This window comes from Barbatula barbatula (genome assembly GCF_947034865.1).
Source record: "Barbatula barbatula genome assembly, chromosome: 5".
Taxonomy (NCBI): Eukaryota; Metazoa; Chordata; class Actinopteri; order Cypriniformes; family Nemacheilidae; genus Barbatula; species Barbatula barbatula.
Window position 1 is genome coordinate 8586821 of NC_136769.1, and position 25586 is coordinate 8612406.

General features: G+C 34.9%; 5 protein-coding genes across 5 annotated transcripts; 1 reads left to right on the top strand and 4 right to left on the bottom strand.

Moving 5' to 3' along the window:
- Window positions 1-1445: 1445 nt before the first annotated feature.
- On the bottom strand, window positions 1446-2122 carry LOC306894889 (lymphocyte antigen 6B-like; the record flags this gene model as incomplete). Its single annotated transcript, XM_079457728.1, has 3 exons — window positions 1446-1597; window positions 1848-1958; window positions 2074-2122. 3 exons carry the CDS (start codon window positions 2120-2122, stop codon window positions 1446-1448), a joined length of 312 nt encoding a protein of 103 aa, XP_079313854.1.
- A 3621-nt stretch (window positions 2123-5743) lies between these two features.
- On the top strand, window positions 5744-6420 carry LOC306894890 (lymphocyte antigen 6B-like; the record flags this gene model as incomplete). The annotated part of the gene is made up of 3 exons (XM_079457729.1): window positions 5744-5792; window positions 5908-6018; window positions 6269-6420. 3 exons carry the CDS (start codon window positions 5744-5746, stop codon window positions 6418-6420), a joined length of 312 nt encoding a protein of 103 aa, XP_079313855.1.
- A 2240-nt stretch (window positions 6421-8660) lies between these two features.
- Window positions 8661-9337, bottom strand: LOC306894891 (lymphocyte antigen 6B-like; the record flags this gene model as incomplete). Its single annotated transcript, XM_079457730.1, has 3 exons — window positions 8661-8812; window positions 9063-9173; window positions 9289-9337. The coding sequence occupies 3 exons, from the start codon at window positions 9335-9337 to the stop codon at window positions 8661-8663; spliced, it is 312 nt and encodes a 103-aa protein (XP_079313856.1).
- Window positions 9338-15055: 5718 nt separating this feature from the next.
- LOC306894892 (lymphocyte antigen 6B-like) lies at window positions 15056-15732 on the bottom strand (the record flags this gene model as incomplete). Its single annotated transcript, XM_079457731.1, has 3 exons — window positions 15056-15207; window positions 15458-15568; window positions 15684-15732. The coding sequence occupies 3 exons, from the start codon at window positions 15730-15732 to the stop codon at window positions 15056-15058; spliced, it is 312 nt and encodes a 103-aa protein (XP_079313857.1).
- Window positions 15733-20926: 5194 nt separating this feature from the next.
- On the bottom strand, window positions 20927-21603 carry LOC306894893 (lymphocyte antigen 6B-like; the record flags this gene model as incomplete). Its single annotated transcript, XM_079457732.1, has 3 exons — window positions 20927-21078; window positions 21329-21439; window positions 21555-21603. 3 exons carry the CDS (start codon window positions 21601-21603, stop codon window positions 20927-20929), a joined length of 312 nt encoding a protein of 103 aa, XP_079313858.1.
- Window positions 21604-25586: the final 3983 nt, after the last annotated feature.

Below are 25586 nucleotides of genomic sequence, written 5' to 3' on the forward strand. Positions count from 1 at the left end.
TTGTAGCACGTAAAATTTATTTAAAAATTCTGAGATTATTTTCGCATGTCCGTTTCTAATTAGGGTTTCTAATGCGCATTTTCAAAACATCTTAATAGTAAGATAGAAACCCCACCCAGATTGTACTTTCCGTTACTTCTCCCCACTGGTTTTGACTAGAAGGGATAATGGGATCCACTGGGCATGACGCTTCAATACCACATGATTTTTGTCACGCTGAAAACAGTTGATTCATATTTTTTGTATTATTGTAAGGTTAGGTTTAGGGTTTGGGTAGGCGTAGGTGTAGGCGTTAGCTAATGTAATTTATTGTAATTATATGGCGAGATTTTGCAGCACTTCTGGCCGTAGCTTCTAGCAACACCCCATCTTTTTAACTGTAGTAAAATAGAAAAACACAGGACATTTCTTTGTACACTGGGTTTTTACATTATTTTGTTATTTGTATGCTACTTGTTTCATATTATTTCGTGTTGCTTTAGATGGTGGAATCATCTGATCTAACAGCCTGATAAGCCACCTTAAAACCACCTAAAACAGTTTAAAAAGTGGCAACAACCCTTCTTAAACAAGCCATCTATAATAAAAAACGACCTATATCTTAAACAACCTTAAACTGCAACCAAGCAAGTCTTACCAAGCAACCAAGCAAGTCTTGCCAGGCAAGTCTTACCAAGAAAGTCCATGGACCATAGCTGCGTCAAAATTCCCTCATTCACTAATTCATTATTTCCTATGCAGCAAATGCTAAATGGTACACAAAATAGGGTATAGAAGTGAATGAAAATGAAGTACATCGGACCGTATTGTCAAGGACATTCACCATAAAACCTTCCCTTATATTACACCTGTGTGGCTTTGTGGATTGTTTAGTAAAATGGTTCATTTTCACCAAACTTGTCATATTTATCGTATTCATTCAACAAGACAAAAGTTTGGCTCGTATATTTGTTTATTACGTTTAATTGAGTTTAATCCGTTTATTCTGAAAAAGTAGGAAATAAATGTCAACAAGAACTAACACAAGCACTTCAAAATGACACTTAAAGTTATACTGTATTTATTGTATACTCCAAGAAATGTATTACTTGTTCTCAATCTTGCAATCAGGATGTACTTTCATAAACTAAAAAGTGCAACAAGTTATTCACTAGACTTCAGCTCTTTCTGTGACGTTTGGATATGGGGCAAAGAGAATGGATAGTTGGATTTATTTCATTATGAGGAAAAAATTTGCAAAATACAACAGAGACAACTTTGTTAATTTTTCGTTGCATTTATTGGAAGATTTAGGCTCAACAGAACGAAGTATTTAAAAGAGAAAAGAAAGAACACATTTATCTATTCATGTAAAGGTATGCCTTAATGAAATAAAAGACCCCATAGATAAATGAATGAAGCATTTATATAGCACTTTTCCACTGTATACCCAAAGTGCTTTATGGTCAACCTAGAAGCGCCCACGTCCAATCAGAATCTGTGTCTGGTCTGACGGGTGCATTGCACAGGTCTGTTGTACAGCATCCGTTAACATCAGGGTCGGCCCAAGGCATTTTCTCACACCGTGACAAGCTGATGCACCCCGACATGGGAGGATCTAGAGGAACAGAAAAGAATATGAATCAAAATGTGCCTTTATCGTTCTTGACTTGTGTTTACACCATGCTTAGACCATCCAAGTATATATGATAAACATTTTCTTTGTCAAACCAAAATAAAAATAAGTTGTGAGTATGTTTACTAACTCGCTGAAGTTACATGTAATGAATGACAGCCATATGTGTGAGTGCTTCTATTAAAGTACAATTCAATAGATATACATGAGAACCAGTGATGGATAAACTCACTAGGAGGGATTTTGAATCTAAAGGAGACACAGGCATCTTTTTCAGGATCACACGTCTCTTCGGTCACTTCACATTGCGAACCCAAACACTTGTAACAATTCAAAGCAGATCCTGCAGTGCAATAAGTCATTGTGAAACATAAATCAGAATCCTGAGATAAGAAATATAATGAAGGATGTGTAAAGACACTTGAGTTCTCAAGAAACATCAGCAGCTTCAGACTCACCATCAGTCACCACCAGTGCAAGAACCAGTGCCAGAAGAAAAACCTTCATCATTCTGTTGAATTGAGCTGAAACCTGTCAAGACAATGTCTGGGTTAAACTTTAGCCTAAACAGAAATAAATGTTTTTTAAAATGAAAATAGCTCTCATCTTGGGAAGAATAAGAACATTTCTGCATTGAAATATAATATGAATTCAATGAATCAATCGCCTCCATCAGTCTTATTATTAGAAATCAAAGTAAATCAAAAGAGATGAAACATACAGTACCTTCACAGTGATGTAAAGCTGGGATGAGCGATAACACACAGCTGTGTCTGACCCTTATATACTGTGACTTCCAGGATCTCAGTTGTTCCTTAACATTTGACCAAAGAAACCTGAAACAAAGTAAGTATTTGTCCATTATGTGCCACTGGCATTGTTTACTTATGACAAGTATGAGTTTTATTGGTTTTCTTTCTCTCAGCTGGTGCAATTTTAACATCCTTCTTAAATAAGACATTTTAAAGTTTAGTGGAATAAAGATCATTCGGGTAAGTGTTAATGTATGAAGAAACAAACACACATCATAATCGTGACATAATCGTGTCAAACAAACACACATCATAATCGTGACATAATCGTGTCAAACAATCACACATTATAATCGTGACATAATCGTGTCAAACAACCACACATCATAATCGTGACATAATCGTGTCAAATAAACACACATTATAATCTTGTCAAACAAACACACATCATAATCGTGACATAATCGTGTCAAACTAACACACATTATAATCGTGACATAATCGTGTCAAATAAACACACATCATAATCGTGACATAATCGTGTCAAACAACCACACATTATAATCGTGACATAATCGTGTCAAACAAACACACATCATAATCGTGACATAATCGTGTCAAACAAACACACATTATAATCGTGGCATAATCGTGTCAAACAACCACACATCACAATCGTGACATAATCGTGTCAAACAAACACACATCATAATCGTGTCAAACAAACACACATCATAATCGTGACATAATCGTGTCAAGCAAACACACATTATAATCGTGACATAATCGTGTCAAATAAACACACATTATAATCGTGACATAATCGTGTCAAACAAACACACATCACAATCGTGACATAATCGTGTCAAACAAACACACATCATAATCGTGACATAATCGTGTCAAATAAACACACATCACAATCGTGTCAAACAAACACACATCATAATCGTGACATAATCGTGTCAAACAAACACACATCATAATCGTGACATAATCGTGTCAAATAAACACACATCACAATCGTGACATAATCGTGTCAAATAAACACACATCACAATCGTGTCAAACAACCACACATCATAATCGTGACATAATCGTGTCAAATAAACACACATCACAATCGTGACATAATCGTGTCAAATAAACACACATCACAATCGTGTCAAACAACCACACATCATAATCGTGACATAATCGTGTCAAATAAACACACATCATAATCGTGACATAATCGTGTCAAATAAACACACATCATAATCGTGACATAATCGTGTCAAACAAACACACATCATAATCGTGACAAACAACCACACATCATAATCGTGACATAATCGTGTCAAACAAACACACATCATAATCGTGTCAAACAAACACACATCATAATCGTGTCATAATCGTGTCAAATAAACACACATCATAATCGTGTCATAATTGTGTCAAATAAACACACATCATAATCGTGTCAAACAAACACACATCATAATCGTGACATAATCGTGTCAAACAAACACACATCATAATCGTGACATAATCGTGTCAAATAAACACACATTATAATCGTGACATAATCGTGTCAAATAAACACACATCATAATCGTGTCAAATAAACACACATCATAATCGTGTCATAATCTTGTCAAATAAACACACATCATAATCGTGTCAAACAACCACACATCATAATCGTGACATAATCGTGTCAAATAAACACACATCATAATCGTGACAAACCTATAGCCATGGTGTGAAACCATATTGAAACACTCAAACAGAGTCATGTGTGTATTGAAACATATTGAAACAATGCGTTTACAATGGGTGGGGTTCACTTAAAATAAATATGCAGAAATGTTTAGGGAAATTCAACTTGAGGGCATATTGAATCAACATAATTAGAAAACCCATTCACTATATGCATACTCTTGAGTTTAACATAGTATCGATATTTTTGTGTGGTATGAACAATAAATATGTAAGTTGTTAGGTCAAAACATCTGTGGTTGTAAGAAACACATAAATATCAACATAAAACAACAAGTAACATACAATTGATAAAACAATCCACACATTCATTTCAAATAATAAAAAAATTAATGTGTTGAATCAATTTTCTTTTACAGCACTGCATCATCACTTACACAAAACACAAAAACCTCAATACTGACAATCAACAAACATCAAACATTATAAACGCATCTAAATACAATACAACTTACAATGAGAAACACAACAACAGAAAGTCAGTAAACTGTAAAACAGTCATGCTTTTTAAGATAAATAACTTAATAATTGTACACGCTGCAATGCATGCTGGGATGCTTTTCAAACCTGTACGTGCTTATGATTCTGTGCACAATATTTTACTAACAAACTTGGAGTTGTTACATCTCTCAAGCTTTAAATATTAAGTTGACCATAAGTCCTAAAAATTCACTAACCAATTTTTATGTTATATAAGTTTTGTATCTTATAATATAAGTAAGTTAGGGAGAGGGTAATAGATGATGCCACGGGTCTGCATTTAAGGGTTGATTCTGCTTTTGTGGTCACAGTCCCTTCATGTCTAATACAACTGACCAATATTGAGTAGATTAACATCTAAAGCATCACAAAATCACATGAAACCAGCAACATACAGTTAATAAAATGATCTAAAAACATAACGTAAAAATAAAAGTCCTTTGTTTCTATTTAACTACATTAAGAAAGTTTGATTCACCTAAAATAATTATGCAGTTTAATACAAGAACATTTCTGAATGTACTCAAATAAGCAATGCGATGTCCTACATGTGTTAAATATAAACAAAATAACTGGTCTAAACTCTCTGAGAGTCTCTATTTTATATGAATATGAATCACTGGCTACTAAAATGCACTTCATACATTAACACTTATCTTAGTTCCACTAAACTTTAAAATGTCTTATTTAAGAAGGATGTTAAAATTGCACCAGCTGAGAGAAAGAAAACCAATAAAACTCATACTTGTCATAAGTAAACAATGCCAGTGGCACATAATGGACAAATACTTACTTTGTTTCAGGTTTCTTTGGTCAAATGTTAAGGAACAACTGAGATCCTGGAAGTCACAGTATATAAGGGTCAGACACAGCTGTGTGTTATCGCTCATCCCAGCTTTACATCACTGTGAAGGTACTGTATGTTTCATCTCTTTTGATTTACTTTGATTTCTAATAATAAGACTGATGGAGGCGATTGATTCATTGAATTCATATTATATTACAATGCAGAAATGTTCTTATTCTTCCCAAGATGAGAGCTATTTTCTTTTTGAAAAACATTTATTTCTGTTTAGGCTAAAGTTTAACCCAGACATTGTCTTGACAGGTTTCAGCTCAATTCAACAGAATGATGAAGGTTTTTCTTCTGGCACTGGTTCTTGCACTGGTGGTGACTGATGGTGAGTCTGAAGCTGCTGATGTTTCTTGAGAACTCAAGTGTCTTTACACATCCTTCATTATATTTCTTACCTCAGGATTCTGATTTATGTTTCACAATGACTTATTGTACTGCAGGATCTGCTTTGAATTGTTACAAGTGTTTGGGTTCGCAATGTGAAGTGACCGAAGAGACGTGTGATCCTGAAAAAGATGCCTGTGTCTCCTTTAGATTCAAAATCCCTCCTAGTGAGTTTATCCATCACTGGTTCTCATGTATATCTATTGAATTGTACTTTAATAGAAGCACTCACACATATGGCTGTCATTCATTACATGTAACTTCAGCGAGTTAGTAAACATACTCACAACATATTTTTATTTTGGTTTGACAAAGAAAATGTTTATCATATATACTTGGATGGTCTAAGCATGGTGTAAACACAAGTCAAGAACGATAAAGGCACATTTTGATTCATATTCTTTTCTGTTCCTCTAGATCCTCCCATGTCGGGGTGCATCAGCTTGTCACGGTGTGAGAAAATGCCTTGGGCCGACCCTGATGTTAACGGATGCTGTACAACAGACCTGTGCAATGCACCCGTCAGACCAGACACAGATTCTGATTGGACGTGGGCGCTTCTAGGTTGACCATAAAGCACTTTGGGTATACAGTGGAAAAGTGCTATATAAATGCTTCATTCATTTATCTATGGGGTCTTTTATTTCATTAAGGCATACCTTTACATGAATAGATAAATGTGTTCTTTCTTTTCTCTTTTAAATACTTCGTTCTGTTGAGCCTAAATCTTCCAATAAATGCAACGAAAAATTAACAAAGTTGTCTCTGTTGTATTTTGCACATTTCAATCTATTTTTCCTCATAAATAAATAAATAAATCTATTTTTCCTCAAAAATAAATAAATAAATCCAACTATCCAATGATTGAGTACAAGTAGGAACCAAATACATATCTTGGAGTATACAATAAATACAGCATTACTTAATGTGTCATTTTAAGAAGTGCTTGTGTTAGATCTTGTTGACAGTAACCATTTGGTTGTTGGTTTACCTACTAAATCTACCAAACAGCAGTGAATCCAGAATTCAGAAGCATGCTCTTATCTATACTTCATGCGTAAGCAACACATACTTTACATGCACCCTATTTAGTCTGGTTGGCTTCCTGTTAAGTTGTGTACTGCTTTCAAAACTCTTATCTTGCTAAAAATGCTTATTTTTGTTTAATGAATGAAGCACACAGAAAATGTATATGAATTATTTGCATGACCTATGTGTGGTTGTTTGACACGATTATGTCACGATTATGAAGTTTGGTTTATGATTGTTTGATTAAATGTCATGCAAATTATTCATATACATTATCCGTGTGCTTCACTAATAAAATAATTGTTATGAATAATTGTGACTTCCCTGCAAACACAGTACATCCTGAAGACGTCTCCAGTTAGTTTCTTCGGTCAGCGTGACATTTCATTACTAAGAGATTTCAATGTTTGCAGACCGGTTCTTTTGCTAGTCCATAGACCATGTGTCTGAATTCGCTACCTCGATAACTAATTCACTATTCTCTATGCGGCAAATGCTAAACAATCCACAATTTGGGGAAGAATGAAAATGATGTACATAAGCTGCATCGGACCGTACTGTCGCGGACATTTCTCATAAACCTTATCTTATATTACACCTGTGTGGCTTGTATTATTATTATTGAATTGGATTATTTTGTAAAAAATTTCATTTTCACCTTATTTGTTTATCGTGTTCATTCAACAAAACGTCTTGGGTTTCTTGGCTGTAACCCTGTACACTGAAAAAGCAGGAACAAGATGCTGCGTTTCAAATGCTATGGGAGAACGTCTTTGTTCGACCGGTTGTGAAGCACGTGTGCCATGAGGAGGCATCAGACGTGACTCTGGGATGTAGACTCCAGGACGTGTGAGCCTGGAGAAGCATTGACATCCAGACTTACAAATCTGACAGATGTGTGCGGAGAGGACCAGCCCGTCGCATCACACACTTGCTGCAAGGGCACTCTTGATAAGGCCATAGAAGATGAAACCCCCATTGTAGAATGAGCTCTGAGACCTAGAGGTGAAGCTTGACCGCGTTCCTCATAGCAATAGTATTCCTCCCCCAATGAGACATTGTTTACCTGGTGGCAGGCACCCCTTTGTTGCGGCCCCCATAACATATGAAAAGCTGCTCCGATTTACGGCACTGGCTAGTGGGGTGGATGTAATTCTGAAGAGCACGTACTGGACACACTAGGTGTAGTCGTTCATGCTCCGACGTCATAAACGTTGAAGGACAGAAGGCCTCAAGAACAACCGGATGCATGGTGGAGAACCTTAATAATTTGCCGTGTTTGACACACGTGCTTCACAACCGGTCGAACAAAGAAGTTCTCCCATAGCTTTTGAAACGCAGCATCGAGAGTAGCTCGAAAACACATTAATCGGTTTATTCTAAAGAAGTAGGAAATCCCTGTCAACAAGAACTAACACAAGCACTTCTTAAAAATACACTTAAAGTAATGCTGTATTTATTGCTACAAGTTATTCACTAGACTTCAGCTCTTCATGTGACGTTTGGATATGGGGCAAAGAGAATGGATAGTTGGATTTATTTCATTATGAGGAAAAATAGATTGAAATGTGCAGAATACAACTGAGACAACTTTGTTAATTTTTCGTTGCATTTATTGGAAGATTTAGGCTCAACAGAACGAAGTATTTAAAAGAGAAAAGAAAGAACACATTTATCTATTCATGTAAAGGTATGCCTTAATGAAATAAAAGACCCCATAGATAAATGAATGAAGCATTTATATAGCACTTTTCCACTGTATACCCAAAGTGCTTTATGGTCAACCTAGAAGCGCCCACGTCCAATCAGAATCTGTGTCTGGTCTGACGGGTGCATTGCACAGGTCTGTTGTACAGCATCCGTTAACATCAGGGTCGGCCCAAGGCATTTTCTCACACCGTGACAAGCTGATGCACCCCGACATGGGAGGATCTAGAGGAACAGAAAAGAATATGAATCAAAATGTGCCTTTATCGTTCTTGACTTGTGTTTACACCATGCTTAGACCATCCAAGTATATATGATAAACATTTTCTTTGTCAAACCAAAATAAAAATATGTTGTGAGTATGTTTACTAACTCGCTGAAGTTACATGTAATGAATGACAGCCATATGTGTGAGTGCTTCTATTAAAGTACAATTCAATAGATATACATGAGAACCAGTGATGGATAAACTCACTAGGAGGGATTTTGAATCTAAAGGAGACACAGGCATCTTTTTCAGGATCACACGTCTCTTCGGTCACTTCACATTGCGAACCCAAACACTTGTAACAATTCAAAGCAGATCCTGCAGTACAATAAGTCATTGTGAAACATAAATCAGAGGCCTGAGATAAGAAATATAATGAAGGATGTGTAAAGACACTTGAGTTCTCAAGAAACATCAGCAGCTTCAGACTCACCATCAGTCACCACCAGTGCAAGAACCAGTGCCAGAAGAAAAACCTTCATCATTCTGTTGAATTGAGCTGAAACCTGTCAAGACAATATCTGGGTTAAACTTTAGCCTAAACAGAAATAAATGTTTTTCAAAAAGAAAATAGCTCTCATCTTGGGAAGAATAAGAACATTTCTGCATTGTAATATAATATGAATTCAATGAATCAATCGCCTCCATCAGTCTTATTATTAGAAATCAAAGTAAATCAAAAGAGATGAAACATACAGTACCTTCACAGTGATGTAAAGCTGGGATGAGCGATAACACACAGCTGTGTCTGACCCTTATATACTGTGACTTCCAGGATCTCAGTTGTTCCTTAACATTTGACCAAAGAAACCTGAAACAAAGTAAGTATTTGTCCATTATGTGCCACTGGCATTGTTTACTTATGACAAGTATGAGTTTTATTGGTTTTCTTTCTCTCAGCTGGTGCAATTTTAACATCCTTCTTAAATAAGACATTTTAAAGTTTAGTGGAACTAAGATAAGTGTTAATGTATGAAGTGCATTTTAGTAGCCAGTGATTCATATTCATATAAAATAGAGACTCTCAGAGAGTTTAGACCAGTTATTTTGTTTATATTTAACACATGTAGGACATCGCATTGCTTATTTGAGTACATTCAGAAATGTTCTTCAGCTGAAATGAATTCAACTTTCTTATTGTTGTTAAATAGAAAACACAGGACATTTATTTTTACGTTATGTTTTTAGGTCATTTTATTAACTGTATGTTGCTGGTTTCATGTGATTTTGTAATGCTTTAGAGGGTGGAATAAGCTAAGACCACCTTAAACAGTTTAAAAAAGGGCCCAAAAGCCTTCTGTAATAGCCTAAACAAGTAAAACTAGTCAGCTTTTGTTTTCAATAAGGGCTGTAAGTCTAATGTTGTTCCTTAAACAATGTACTAACATGATTAAACATGACATGAAATTAGCATTTTGAATCAAGCCTGTAATGTGATATAACTTGATATAACATAAAAATTGGTTAGTGAATTTTTAGGACTTATGGTCAACTTAATCTTTAAAGCTTGAGAGATGTAACAATTCCAAATTTGTTAGTAAAACATTGTGCACAGAATCATAAGCACGTACAGGTTTGAAAAGCATCCCAGCATGCATTGCAGCGTGTACAATTATTACGTCATTTATATTAAAAAGCATGACTGTTTTACAGTTTACTGACTTTCTGTTGTTGTGTTTCTCATTGTAAGTTGTATTGTATTTAGATGCGTTTATAATGTTTGATGTTTGTTGATTGTCAGTATTGAGGTTTTTGTGTTTTGTGTAAGTGATGATGCAGTGCTGTAAAAGAAAATTGATTCAACACATTCATTTTTTTATTATTTGAAATCAATGTGTGGATTGTTTTATTAATTGAATGTTACTTGTTGTTTTATGTTGATATTTATGTGTTTTTTACAACCACAGATGTTTTGACCTAACAACTTACATATTTATTGTTCATACCACACAAAAATATCAATACTATGTTAAACTCAAGAGTATGCATATAGTGAATGGGTTTTCTTATTATGTTGATTCAATATGCCCTCAAGTTGAATTTCCCTAAACATTTCTGCATATTTATTTTTAGTGAACCCCACCCATTGTAAACGCATTGTTTCAATATGTTTCAATACACACATGACTCTGTTTGAGTGTTTCAATATGGTTTCACACCATGGCTATAGGTTTGTCACGATTATGATGTGTGTTTATTTGACACGATTATGACACGATTATGATGTGTGGTTGTTTGACACGATTATGATGTGTGTTTATTTGACAAGATTATGTCACGATTATGATGTGTGGTTGTTTGACACGATTATGATGTGTGTTTATTTGACACGATTATGACACGATTATGATGTGTGTTTATTTGACACGATTATGATGTGTGTTTATTTGACAAGATTATGTCACGATTATAATGTGTGTTTATTTGTCACGATTATGACACGATTATGATGTGTGTTTATTTGACAAGATTATGTCACGATTATGATGTGTGTTTGTTTGACACGATTATGTCACGATTATGATGTGTGTTTATTTGACAAGATTATGTCACGATTATGATGTGTGGTTGTTTGACACGATTATGATGTGTGTTTATTTGACACGATTATGACACGATTATGATGTGTGGTTGTTTGACACGATTATGATGTGTGTTTATTTGACAAGATTATGTCACGATTATGATGTGTGGTTGTTTGACACGATTATGATGTGTGTTTATTTGACACGATTATGACACGATTATGATGTGTGTTTATTTGACACGATTATGATGTGTGTTTATTTGACAAGATTATGTCACGATTATAATGTGTGTTTATTTGTCACGATTATGACACGATTATGATGTGTGTTTATTTGACAAGATTATGTCACGATTATGATGTGTGTTTGTTTGACACGATTATGTCACGATTATGATGTGTGTTTATTTGACAAGATTATGTCACGATTATGATGTGTGGTTGTTTGACACGATTATGATGTGTGTTTATTTGACACGATTATGACACGATTATGATGTGTGTTTATTTGACAAGATTATGTCACGATTATGATGTGTGGTTGTTTGACACGATTATGATGTGTGTTTATTTGACACGATTATGACACGATTATGATGTGTGTTTATTTGACACGATTATGATGTGTGTTTATTTGACAAGATTATGTCACGATTATGATGTGTGGTTGTTTGACACGATTATGATGTGTGTTTATTTGACACGATTGTGTCACGATTATGATGTGTGGTTGTTTGACACGATTATGATGTGTGTTTATTTGACACGATTATGACACGATTATGATGTGTGTTTATTTGACACGATTATGATGTGTGTTTATTTGACAAGATTATGTCACGATTATAATGTGTGTTTATTTGTCACGATTATGACACGATTATGATGTGTGTTTATTTGACAAGATAATGTCACGATTATGATGTGTGTTTATTTGACAAGATTATGTCACGATTATAATGTGTGTTTTTTTGACACGTTATGTCAAGATTATGATGTGTGTTTATTTGACACGATTATGATGTGTGTTTGTTTGACACGATTATGTCACGATTATAATGTGTGTTTATTTGACACGATTATGATGTGTGTTTATTTGACAAGATTATGTCACGATTATAATGTGTGTTTATTTGTCACGATTATGACACGATTATGATGTGTGTTTATTTGACACGATTATGACACGATTATGATGTGTGGTTGTTTCACACGATTATGATGTGTGTTTATTTGACACGATTATGACACGATTATGATGTGTGTTTGTTTGACACGATTATGATGTGTTTTTGTTTGACACGATTATGTCACGATAATGATGTGTGTTTATTTGACACGATTATGACACGATTATGATGTGTGTTTGTTTGACACGATTATGATGTGTTTTTGTTTCACATGATTATGTCACGATTATGATGTGTGTTTGTTTGACATGACTATTTCACGATTATGATGTCTGTTTGTTTGACACGATTATAATGTGTGGTTGTTTGACACGATTATGTCACGATTATAATGTGTTTTTGTTTCACATGATTATGTCACGATTATGTCACGATTATGATGTGTGTTTGTTTGACACGATTATGACACAATTGTGATGTGTGTTTATTTGACACGATTATGTCACGATTATAATGTGTGGTTGTTTGACACGATTATGTCACGATTATAATGTGTTTTTGTTTCACATGATTATGTCACGATTATGTCACGATTATGATGTGTGTTTGTTTGACACAATTTTGTCACGATTATGATGTGTTTTTTTTTACACGATTATGTCACGATTATGATGTGAGTTTGTTTCACATGATTATGTCACAATTATGATGTGTGTTTGTTTCACATGATTATGACACGATTATGATGTGAGTTTGTTTCACATGATTATGACACGATGATGATGTGAGTTTGTTTCAAATGATTATGACACGATTATGATGTGAGTTTGTTTCAAATGATTATGACACGATTATGATGTGAGTTTGTTTCAAATGATTATGACACGATTATGATGTGAGTTCGTTTCAAATGATTATGACACGATTATGATGTGAGTTTGTTTCACATGATGATGTCATGATTATGATGTGAGTTTGTTTCACATGATTATGACACGATTATGATGTGAGTTTGTTTCACATGATGATGTCATGATTATGATGTGTTTTTGTTTCACATGATTATGTCACAATTATGATGTGAGTCTTCCTTCGGTCAGCGTGACATTACTTGGTAAATTTCTTTTTTTTGGGATCTTGGTCAAAGTCCCAGAAACGCTGTGGTCACGTCCTCAAATAACTGTGTGAATTAATACCACTTGAGGGGAGTGACAGGGCAGAGGAGAGTACAAAAGAAAACAGCTCTACGCGGAGCAAAGGAGATGAGGTAAGGTCTTCAGAGCTGTGGCAGTGGCTAGGACAAAGGCTAAAACTATGGCAAAGAATGTTTCTTTTAGGCTAGACACATTAGACCTAAGGCAGTCTGAGCTGGCACTAACATTCAACGGTCAGACACAGGACAAGAGAAACAGAAGGGTAATAATGAGAAAACTACTGAGTGAAAAATAGGGAACCGGTGTGAAATGATTGCTGGAATGAATGAGCTAAGGGGAGAATGGGCAGCAGGTGCGCGAGTGAAAACTAAGTGAATCACCAGTGAGGGGAAAGCCCTAACAGGGAAACACAAGGGCGGAGTGAATGAAGTAGACACTGAGCACAGTTCTGCCGTCAAACAACGGCAAGCACGTGCTGGACAAAATATCGACACACCTCTAGTGTCAGACAGCGACCAGACAAGACAGAAGTCACAACAGGTAGATTGAATTCTTTGTAACTTGTCAGATTCACACACTTTTTAAAAAGGTGTAAATAACTGAAACAATCGGTTCAAAGTTACCAAAACAGAAAAGACTGTAAAGCTTTGAGAAAATCCCACATATCCAAACTAAAACTAAAATCACCTGAGGTCATCATGAAATTCCTTATTGAACTATGATTTTGAAATATATTCCGGCATTTTTAGCAAGATAAGAGTTTTGAAAGCAGTACACAACTTAACAGGAAGCCAACCAGACTAAATAGGGTGCATGTAAAGTATGTGTTGCTTACGCATGAAGTATAGATAAGAGCATGCTTCTGAATTCTGGATTCACTGCTGTTTGATAGATTTAGTAGGTAAACCAACAACCAAATGGTTACTGTCAACAAGATCTAACACAAGCACTTCTTAAAATGACACATTAAGTAATGCTGTATTTATTGTATACTCCAAGATATGTATTTGGTTCCTACTTGTACTCAATCTTTGGATGAGGATGGAGTGTGCTTTCAACAACTAAAAAGTGCAACAAGTCATTTACTAGACTCCAGCTCTTCCTGTGACGTTTGGATATGGGGCAAAGAGAATGGATAGTTGGATTTATTTCATTATGAGGAAAAATAGATTGAAATGTGCAAAATACAACAGAGACAACTTTGTTTATTTTTCGTTGCATTTATTGGAAGATTTAGGCTCAACAGAACGAAGTATTTAAAAGAGAAAAGAAAGAACACATTTATCTATTCATGTAAAGGTATGCCTTAATGAAATAAAAGACCCCATAGATAAATGAATGAAGCATTTATATAGCACTTTTCCACTGTATACCCAAAGTGCTTTATGGTCAACCTAGAAGCGCCCACGTCCAATCAGAATCTGTGTCTGGTCTGACGGGTGCATTGCACAGGTCTGTTGTACAGCATCCGTTAACATCAGGGTCGGCCCAAGGCATTTTCTCACACCGTGACAAGCTGATGCACCCCGACATGGGAGGATCTAGAGGAACAGAAAAGAATATGAATCAAAATTTGCCTTTATCGTTCTTGACTTGTGTTTACACCATGCTTAGACCATCCAAGTATATATGATAAACATTTTCTTTGTCAAACCAAAATAAAAATATGTTGTGAGTATGTTTACTAACTCGCTGAAGTTACATGTAATGAATGACAGCCATATGTGTGAGTGCTTCTATTAAAGTACAATTCAATAGATATACATGAGAACCAGTGATGGATAAACTCACTAGGAGGGATTTTGAATCTAAAGGAGACACAGGCATCTTTTTCAGGATCACACGTCTCTTCGGTCACTTCACATTGCGAACCCAAACACTTGTAACAATTCAAAGCAGATCCTGCAGTACAATAAGTCATTGTGAAACATAAATCAGAATCCTGAGATAAGAAATATAATGAAGGATGTGTAAAGACACTTGAGTTCTCAAGAAACATCAGCAGCTTCAGACTCACCATCAGTCACCACCAGTGCAAGAACCAGTGCCAGAAGAAAAACCTTCATCATTCTGTTGAATTGAGCTGAAACCTGTCAAGACAATGTCTGGGTTAAACTTTAGCCTTAACAGAAATAAATGTTTTTTAAAAAGAAAATAGCTCTCATCTTGGGAAGAATAAGAACATTTCTGCATTGTAATATAATATGAATTCAATGAATCAATCGCCTCCATCAGTCTTATTATTAGAAATCAAAGTAAATCAAAAGAGATGAAACATACAGTACCTTCACAGTGATGTAAAGCTGGGATGAGCGATAACACACAGCTGTGTCTGACCCTTATATACTGTGACTTCCAGGATCTCAGTTGTTCCTTAACATTTGACCAAAGAAACCTGAAACAAAGTAAGTATTTGTCCATTATGTGCCACTGGCATTGTTTACTTATGACAAGTATGAGTTTTATTGGTTTTCTTTCTCTCAGCTGGTGCAATTTTAACATCCTTCTTAAATAAGACATTTTAAAGTTTAGTGGAACTAAGATAAGTGTTAATGTATGAAGTGCATTTTAGTAGCCAGTGATTCATATTCATATAAAATAGAGACTCTCAGAGAGTTTAGACCAGTTATTTTGTTTATATTTAACACATGTAGGACATCGCATTGCTTATTTGAGTACATTCAGAAATGTTCTTCAGCTGAAATGAATTCAACTTTCTTATTGTTGTTAAATAGAAAACACAGGACATTTATTTTTACGTTATGTTTTTAGGTCATTTTATTAACTGTATGTTGCTGGTTTCATGTGATTTTGTAATGCTTTAGAGGGTGGAATAAGCTAAGACCACCTTAAACAGTTTAAAAAAGGGCCCAAAAGCCTTCTGTAATAGCCTAAACAAGTAAAACTAGTCAGCTTTTGTTTTCAATAAGGGCTGTAAGTCTAATGTTGTTCCTTAAACAATGTACTAACATGATTAAACATGACATGAAATTAGCATTTTGAATCAAGCCTGTAATGTGATATAACTTGATATAACATAAAAATTGGTTAGTGAATTTTTAGGACTTATGGTCAACTTAATCTTTAAAGCTTGAGAGATGTAACAATTCCAAATTTGTTAGTAAAACATTGTGCACAGAATCATAAGCACGTACAGGTTTGAAAAGCATCCCAGCATGCATTGCAGCGTGTACAATTATTACGTCATTTATATTAAAAAGCATGACTGTTTTACAGTTTACTGACTTTCTGTTGTTGTGTTTCTCATTGTAAGTTGTATTGTATTTAGATGCGTTTATAATGTTTGATGTTTGTTGATTGTCAGTATTGAGGTTTTTGTGTTTTGTGTAAGTGATGATGCAGTGCTGTAAAATAAAATTGATTCAACACATTCATTTTTTTATTATTTGAAATCAATGTGTGGATTGTTTTATTAATTGAATGTTACTTGTTGTTTTATGTTGATATTTATGTGTTTTTTACAACCACAGATGTTTTGACCTAACAACTTACATATTTATTGTTCATACCACACAAAAATATCGATACTATGTTAAACTCAAGAGTATGCATATAGTGAATGGGTTTTCTTATTATGTTGATTCAATATGCCCTCAAGTTGAATTTCCCTAAACATTTCTGCATATTTATTTTAAGTGAACCCCACCCATTGTAAACGCATTGTTTCAATATGTTTCAATACACACATGACTCTGTTTGAGTGTTTCAATATGGTTTCACACCATGGCTATAGGTTTGTCACGATTATGATGTGTGTTTATTTGACACGATTATGTCACGATTATGATGTGTGGTTGTTTGACACGATTATGATGTGTGTTTATTTGACACGATTATGACACGATTATGATGTGTGTTTATTTGACACGATTATGATGTGTGTTTATTTGACAAGATTATGTCACGATTATAATGTGTGTTTATTTGTCACGATTATGACACGATTATGATGTGTGTTTATTTGACACGATTATGTCACGATTATGATGTGTGGTTGTTTGACACGATTATGATGTGTGTTTATTTGACACGATTATGACACGATTATGATGTGTGTTTATTTGACACGATTATGATGTGTGTTTATTTGACAAGATTATGTCACGATTATAATGTGTGTTTATTTGTCACGATTATGACACGATTATGATGTGTGTTTGTTTGACACGATTATGACACGATTATGATGTGTGTTTGTTTGACACGATTATGTCACGATTATAATGTGTGGTTGTTTGACACGATTGTGATGTGTGTTTATTTGACACGTTTATGTCACGATTATGATGTGTGTTTATTTGACACGATTATGATGTGTGTTTGTTTGACACGATTATGTCACGATTATAATGTGTGGTTGTTTGACACGATTATAATGTGTGTTTATTTGACACGTTTATGTCACGATTATGATGTGTGTTTATTTGACACGATTATGATGTCTGTTTGTTTGACACGATTATGATGTGTGTTTATTTGACACGATTATGACACGATTATGATGTGTGTTTATTTGACACGATTATGACACGATTATGATGTGTGTTTGTTTGACACGATTATGATGTGTGTTTATTTGACACGATTATGTCACGATAATGATGTGTGTTTATTTGACACGATTATGACACGATTATGATGTGGCTTTGTTTCACATGATTATGTCACGATTATGATGTGTGTTTGTTTGACATGACTATGACACGATTATGATGTGTGGTTGTTTCACACGATTATGATGTGTGTTTATTTGACACGATTATGACACGATTATGATGTGTGGTTGTTTCACACGATTATGATGTGTATTTATTTGACACGATTATGACACGATTATGATGTGTGTTTGTTTGACACGATTATGACACGATTATGATGTGGCTTTGTTTCACATGATTATGTCACGATTATGATGTGTGTTTGTTTGACATGACTATGTCACGATTATGATGTCTGTTTGTTTGACACGATTATAATGTGTGGTTGTTTGACACGATTATGTCACGATTATAATGTGTTTTTGTTTCACATGATTATGTCACGATTATGTCACGATTATGATGTGTGTTTGTTTGACACGATTATGACACAATTGTGATGTGTGTTTATTTGACACGATTATGTCACGATTATAATGTGTGGTTGTTTGACACGATTATGTCACGATTATAATGTGTTTTTGTTTCACATGATTATGTCACAATTATGTCACGATTATGATGTGTGTTTGTTTGACACAATTTTGTCACGATTATGATGTGGTTTTTTTTTACACGATTATGTCACGATTATGATGTGAGTTTGTTTCACATGATTATGTCACAATTATGATGTGAGTTTGTTTCACATGATTATGACACGATGATGATGTGAGTTTGTTTCACATGATTATGACACGATGATGATGTGAGTTTGTTTCAAATGATTATGACACGATTATGATGTGAGTTTGTTTCAAATGATTATGACACGATTATGATGTGAGTTTGTTTCAAATGATTATGACACGATTATGATGTGAGTTCGTTTCAAATGATTATGACACGATTATGATGTGAGTTTGTTTCACATGATGATGTCACGATTATGATGTGAGTTTGTTCCACATGATTATGACACGATTATGATGTGAGTTTGTTTCAAATGATTATGACACGATTATGATGTGAGTTTGTTTCAAATGATTATGACACGATTATGATGTGAGTTTGTTTCACATGATGATGTCATGATTATGATGTGTTTTTGTTTCACATGATTATGTCACAATTATGATGTGAGTCTTCCTTCGGTCAGCGTGACATTACTTGGTAAATTTCTTTTTTTTGGGATCTTGGTCAAAGTCCCAGAAACGCTGTGGTCACGTCCTCAAATAACTGTGTGAATTAATACCACTTGAGGGGAGTGACAGGGCAGAGGAGAGTACAAAAGAAAACAGCTCTACGCGGAGCAAAGGAGATGAGGTAAGGTCTTCAGAGCTGTGGCAGTGGCTAGGACAAAGGCTAAAACTATGGCAAAGAATGTTTCTTTTAGGCTAGACACATTAGACCTAAGGCAGTCTGAGCTGGCACTAACATTCAACGGTCAGACACAGGACAAGAGAAACAGAAGGGTAATAAAGAGAAAACTACTGAGTGAAAAATAGGGAACCGGTGTGAAATGATTGCTGGAATGAATGAGCTAAGGGGAGAATGGGCAGCAGGTGCGCGAGTGAAAACTAAGTGAATCACCAGTGAGGGGAAAGCCCTAACAGGGAAACACAAGGGCGGAGTGAATGAAGTAGACACTGAGCACAGTTCTGCCGTCAAACAACGGCAAGCACGTGCTGGACAAAATATCGACACACCTCTAGTGTCAGACAGCGACCAGACAAGACAGAAGTCACAACAGGTAGATTGAATTCTTTGTAACTTGTCAGATTCACACACTTTTTAAAAAGGTGTAAATAACTGAAACAATCGGTTCAAAGTTACCAAAACAGAAAAGACTGTAAAGCTTTGAGAAAATCCCACATATCCAAACTAAAACTAAAATCACCTGAGGTCATCATGAAATTCCTTATTGAACTATGATTTTGAAATATATTCCGGCATTTTTAGCAAGATAAGAGTTTTGAAAGCAGTACACATCTTAACAGGAAGCCAACCAGACTAAATAGGGTGCATGTAAAGTATGTGTTGCTTACGCATGAAGTATAGATAAGAGCATGCTTCTGAATTCTGGATTCACTGCTGTTTGATAGATTTAGTAGGTAAACCAACAACCAAATGGTTACTGTCAACAAGATCTAACACAAGCACTTCTTAAAATGACACATTAAGTAATGCTGTATTTATTGTATACTCCAAGATATGTATTTGGTTCCTACTTGTACTCAATCTTTGGATGAGGATGGAGTGTGCTTTCAACAACTAAAAAGTGCAACAAGTCATTTACTAGACTCCAGCTCTTCCTGTGACGTTTGGATATGGGGCAAAGAGAATGGATAGTTGGATTTATTTTATTATGAGGAAAAATAGATTGAAATGTGCAAAATACAACAGAGACAACTTTGTTTATTTTTCGTTGCATTTATTGGAAGATTTAGGCTCAACAGAACGAAGTATTTAAAAGAGAAAAGAAAGAACACATTTATCTATTCATGTAAAGGTATGCCTTAATGAAATAAAAGACCCCATAGATAAATGAATGAAGCATTTATATAGCACTTTTCCACTGTATACCCAAAGTGCTTTATGGTCAACCTAGAAGCGCCCACGTCCAATCAGAATCTGTGTCTGGTCTGACGGGTGCATTGCACAGGTCTGTTGTACAGCATCCGTTAACATCAGGGTCGGCCCAAGGCATTTTCTCACACCGTGACAAGCTGATGCACCCCGACATGGGAGGATCTAGAGGAACAGAAAAGAATATGAATCAAAATTTGCCTTTATCGTTCTTGACTTGTGTTTACACCATGCTTAGACCATCCAAGTATATATGATAAACATTTTCTTTGTCAAACCAAAATAAAAATATGTTGTGAGTATGTTTACTAACTCGCTGAAGTTACATGTAATGAATGACAGCCATATGTGTGAGTGCTTCTATTAAAGTACAATTCAATAGATATACATGAGAACCAGTGATGGATAAACTCACTAGGAGGGATTTTGAATCTAAAGGAGACACAGGCATCTTTTTCAGGATCACACGTCTCTTCGGTCACTTCACATTGCGAACCCAAACACTTGTAACAATTCAAAGCAGATCCTGCAGTACAATAAGTCATTGTGAAACATAAATCAGAGGCCTGAGATAAGAAATATAATGAAGGATGTGTAAAGACACTTGAGTTCTCAAGAAACATCAGCAGCTTCAGACTCACCATCAGTCACCACCAGTGCAAGAACCAGTGCCAGAAGAAAAACCTTCATCATTCTGTTGAATTGAGCTGAAACCTGTCAAGACAATGTCTGGGTTAAACTTTAGCCTTAACAGAAATAAATGTTTTTTAAAAAGAAAATAGCTCTCATCTTGGGAAGAATAAGAACATTTCTGCATTGTAATATAATATGAATTCAATGAATCAATCGCCTCCATCAGTCTTATTATTAGAAATCAAAGTAAATCAAAAGAGATGAAACATACAGTACCTTCACAGTGATGTAAAGCTGGGATGAGCGATAACACACAGCTGTGTCTGACCCTTATATACTGTGACTTCCAGGATCTCAGTTGTTCCTTAACATTTGACCAAAGAAACCTGAAACAAAGTAAGTATTTGTCCATTATGTGCCACTGGCATTGTTTACTTATGACAAGTATGAGTTTTATTGGTTTTCTTTCTCTCAGCTGGTGCAATTTTAACATCCTTCTTAAATAAGACATTTAAAAGTTTAGTGGAACTAAGATAAGTGTTAATGTATGAAGTGCATTTTAGTAGCCAGTGATTCATATTCATATAAAATAGAGACTCTCAGAGAGTTTAGACCAGTTATTTTGTTTATATTTAACACATGTAGGACATCGCCATGCTTATTTGAGTAAATTCAGAAATGTTCTTGTATTAAACTGCATAATTATTTGCGGTAAATCAAACTTTCTTACTGTAGTTAAATAGACGACTCTAATGTGTGCAGCTGTATTTTGTCTGAAACTTTTAGGAAACTTGTTCAAGATGTAAGCTACTCAATATTGGTCAGTTGAAGGGACTGTGACGACAAAAGCAGAATCAACCCTTAAATGCAGACCCGTGGCATCATCTATTACCCTCTCTATCATTCATTCATTTTTGTATTACGATAAGCAGCTCCTACTGTAAAACATACAACTTATATTTTAAGAAACAAACTTATATAACATAAAAATTGGTTAGTGAATTTTTAGGACTTATGGTCAACTTAATCTTTAAAGCTTGAGAGATGTAACAACTCCAAATTTGTTAGTAAAACATTGTGCACAGAATCATAAGCACATACAGGTTTGAAAAGCATCCCAGCATGCACTGCAGCGCGTACAATTATTAAGTCATTTATATTAAAAAGCATGAATGTTTTACCGTTTGCTGACTTGTATTTAGATGCGGTTATAATGTTTGATGTTTTTTGAATGTCAGTAGATTTGGCCTCTTCAGAGTAGATGAAGATGATTTAAGAAAGCTAGACACATTTATATTTTAATTATTTGAAATGAATGTGTGGATTGTTTTATCAATTGTATGTTACTTGTTGTTTTATGTTGATATTTATGTGTTTTTTACAACCACATATGTTTTGACCTAACAACTTACATATTTATTGTTCATACCACACAAAAATATCGATACTATGTTAAACTCAAGAGTATGCATATAGTGAATGGGTTTTCTTATTATGTTGATTCAATATGCCCTCAAGTTGAATTTCCCTAAACATTTCTGCATATTTATTTTAAGTGAACCCCACCCATTGTAAACGCATTGTTTCAATATGTTTCAATACACACATGTGTCAAGGATGTGTGAGGAGAAGAACCCAATTGCTGGCAGACACGGCGATGATGGGGTTAACAAAGATTTATTAATAACTAAACACAAAACAAAAACCCACAAGGGGGTAAAACTGGGCAAGGTAAACAATGGTTACAAACAGGACACGGACTAACTAAACTAGGAACATAAACTCTAAGGACAAGACTAGACTGACTCCTCTAAATACAATAAACAAGAACTAAATACTTAACACAGACTTGAAACAGCATACACGCAGAAAGTACCAAATACAATGAACAAGCACAGGACAGCAGACACGAGAAGGTTTTATAGGGGAACAAACACAGGAAAATTAACAAGGGGCAGGTGAAGGTCATGAGACACTCAGGGAAGGTTAACGAGGAAACGAGATGGCGGGAACAAAGACACGGACCAGAGAGAGAGCAAGAAAGCCGATCGAACCAACATCTCTCTCTCACATAAAACATAAGACTTTGTCATGAATCTGCCTCAAGACCAAGAATAGACATGACATGAAGGCAGATTCATGACACACATGACTCTGTTTGAGTGTTTCAATATGGTTTCACACCATGGCTAGAGGTTTGTCACGATTATGATGTGTGTTTATTTGTCACGATTATGATGTGTGTTTATTTGACACGATTATGTCACGATTATGATGTGTGTTTATTTTACACAATTATGATGTGTGTTTATTTGACACGATTATGACACGATTATGATGTGTGTTTATTTGACACGATTATGATGTGTGTTTGTTTGACACGATTATGATGTGTGTTTTTGACACGATGATGTCACGATTATGATGTGTGTTTATTTGACACGATTATGATGTGTGTTTATTTGACACGATTATTTCACGATTATGAAATGTGGTTGTTTGTCACGATTATGATGTGTGTTTATTTGACACGATTATGATGTGTGGTTGTTTGTCACGATTATGATGTGTGTTTATTTGACACGATTATGTCACGATTATGAAATGTGGTTGTTTGACACGATTATGATGTGTGTTTGTTTGTTTGACACGATTATGTCACGATTATAATGTGTGGTTGTTTGTCACGATTATGATATTTGTTTGACACGATTATGTCACGATTATGATGTGTGTTTGTTTGATACGATTATTTCACGATTATGAAATGTGGTTGTTTGACACGATTATGATGTGTGTTTGTTTGACACGATTATGTCACAATTATGATGTGTGTTTGTTTGATACGATTATTTCACAATTATGAAATGTGGTTGTTTGACACGATTATGATGTGTGTTTGTTTGATACGATTATGATGTGTGTTTGTTTGATACGATTATTTCACGATTATGAAATGTGGTTGTTTGTCACGATTATGATGTGTGTTTGTTTGACACGATTATGATGTGTGTTTATTTGACACGATTGTGCCACGATTATGATGTGTGTTTATTTGACACGATTATGTCACGATTATGATGTGTGTTTGTTTGACACGATTATGATGTGTGTTTGTTTGACACGATTATGATGTGTGTTTGTTTGACACGATTATGTCACAATTATGATGTGTGTTTGTTTGACACGATTATGTCACGATTATGATGTGTGTTTGTTTGACACGATTATGATGTGTGTTTGTTTGACACGATTATGTCACGATTATGATGTGTGTTTGTTTGACACGATTATGTCACGATTATGATGTGTGTTTGTTTGACACGATTATGTCACGATTATGATGTGTGTTTGTTTGACATGATTATGTCACGATTATAATGTGTGGTTGTTTGTCACGATTATGATGTGTGTTTATTTGACACGATTATGTCACGATTATGATGTGTGTTTGTTTGCCACGATTATGTCACGATTATGATGTCTGTTTGTTTGTCACGATTATGATGTGTGTTTATTTGACAAGATTATGTCACGATTATGATGTGTGTTTATTTGACACGATTATGTCACGATTATGATGTCTGTTTGTTTGTCACGATTATGATGTGTGTTTATTTGACACGATTATGTCACGATTATGATGTGTGGTTGTTTGTCACGATTATGATGTGTGTTTATTTGACACGATTATGTCACGATTATGATGTGTGTTTGTTTGATACGATTATGTCACGATTATCATGTGTGTTTGTTTGACACGATTATGTCACGATTATGATGTGAGGTTGTTTGTCACGATTATAATGTGTGTTTGTTTGACACGATTATGTCACGATTATGATGTGTGTTTGTTTGACACGATTATGTCACGATTATGATGTGTGTTTGTTTGACACGATTATGTCACGATTATGATGTGTGTTTATTTGACAAGATCATGTCACGATTATGATGTGTGTTTGTTTGACACGATTATGTCACGATTATGATGTGTGGTTGTTTGTCACGATTATCATGTGTGTTTGTTCGACACGATT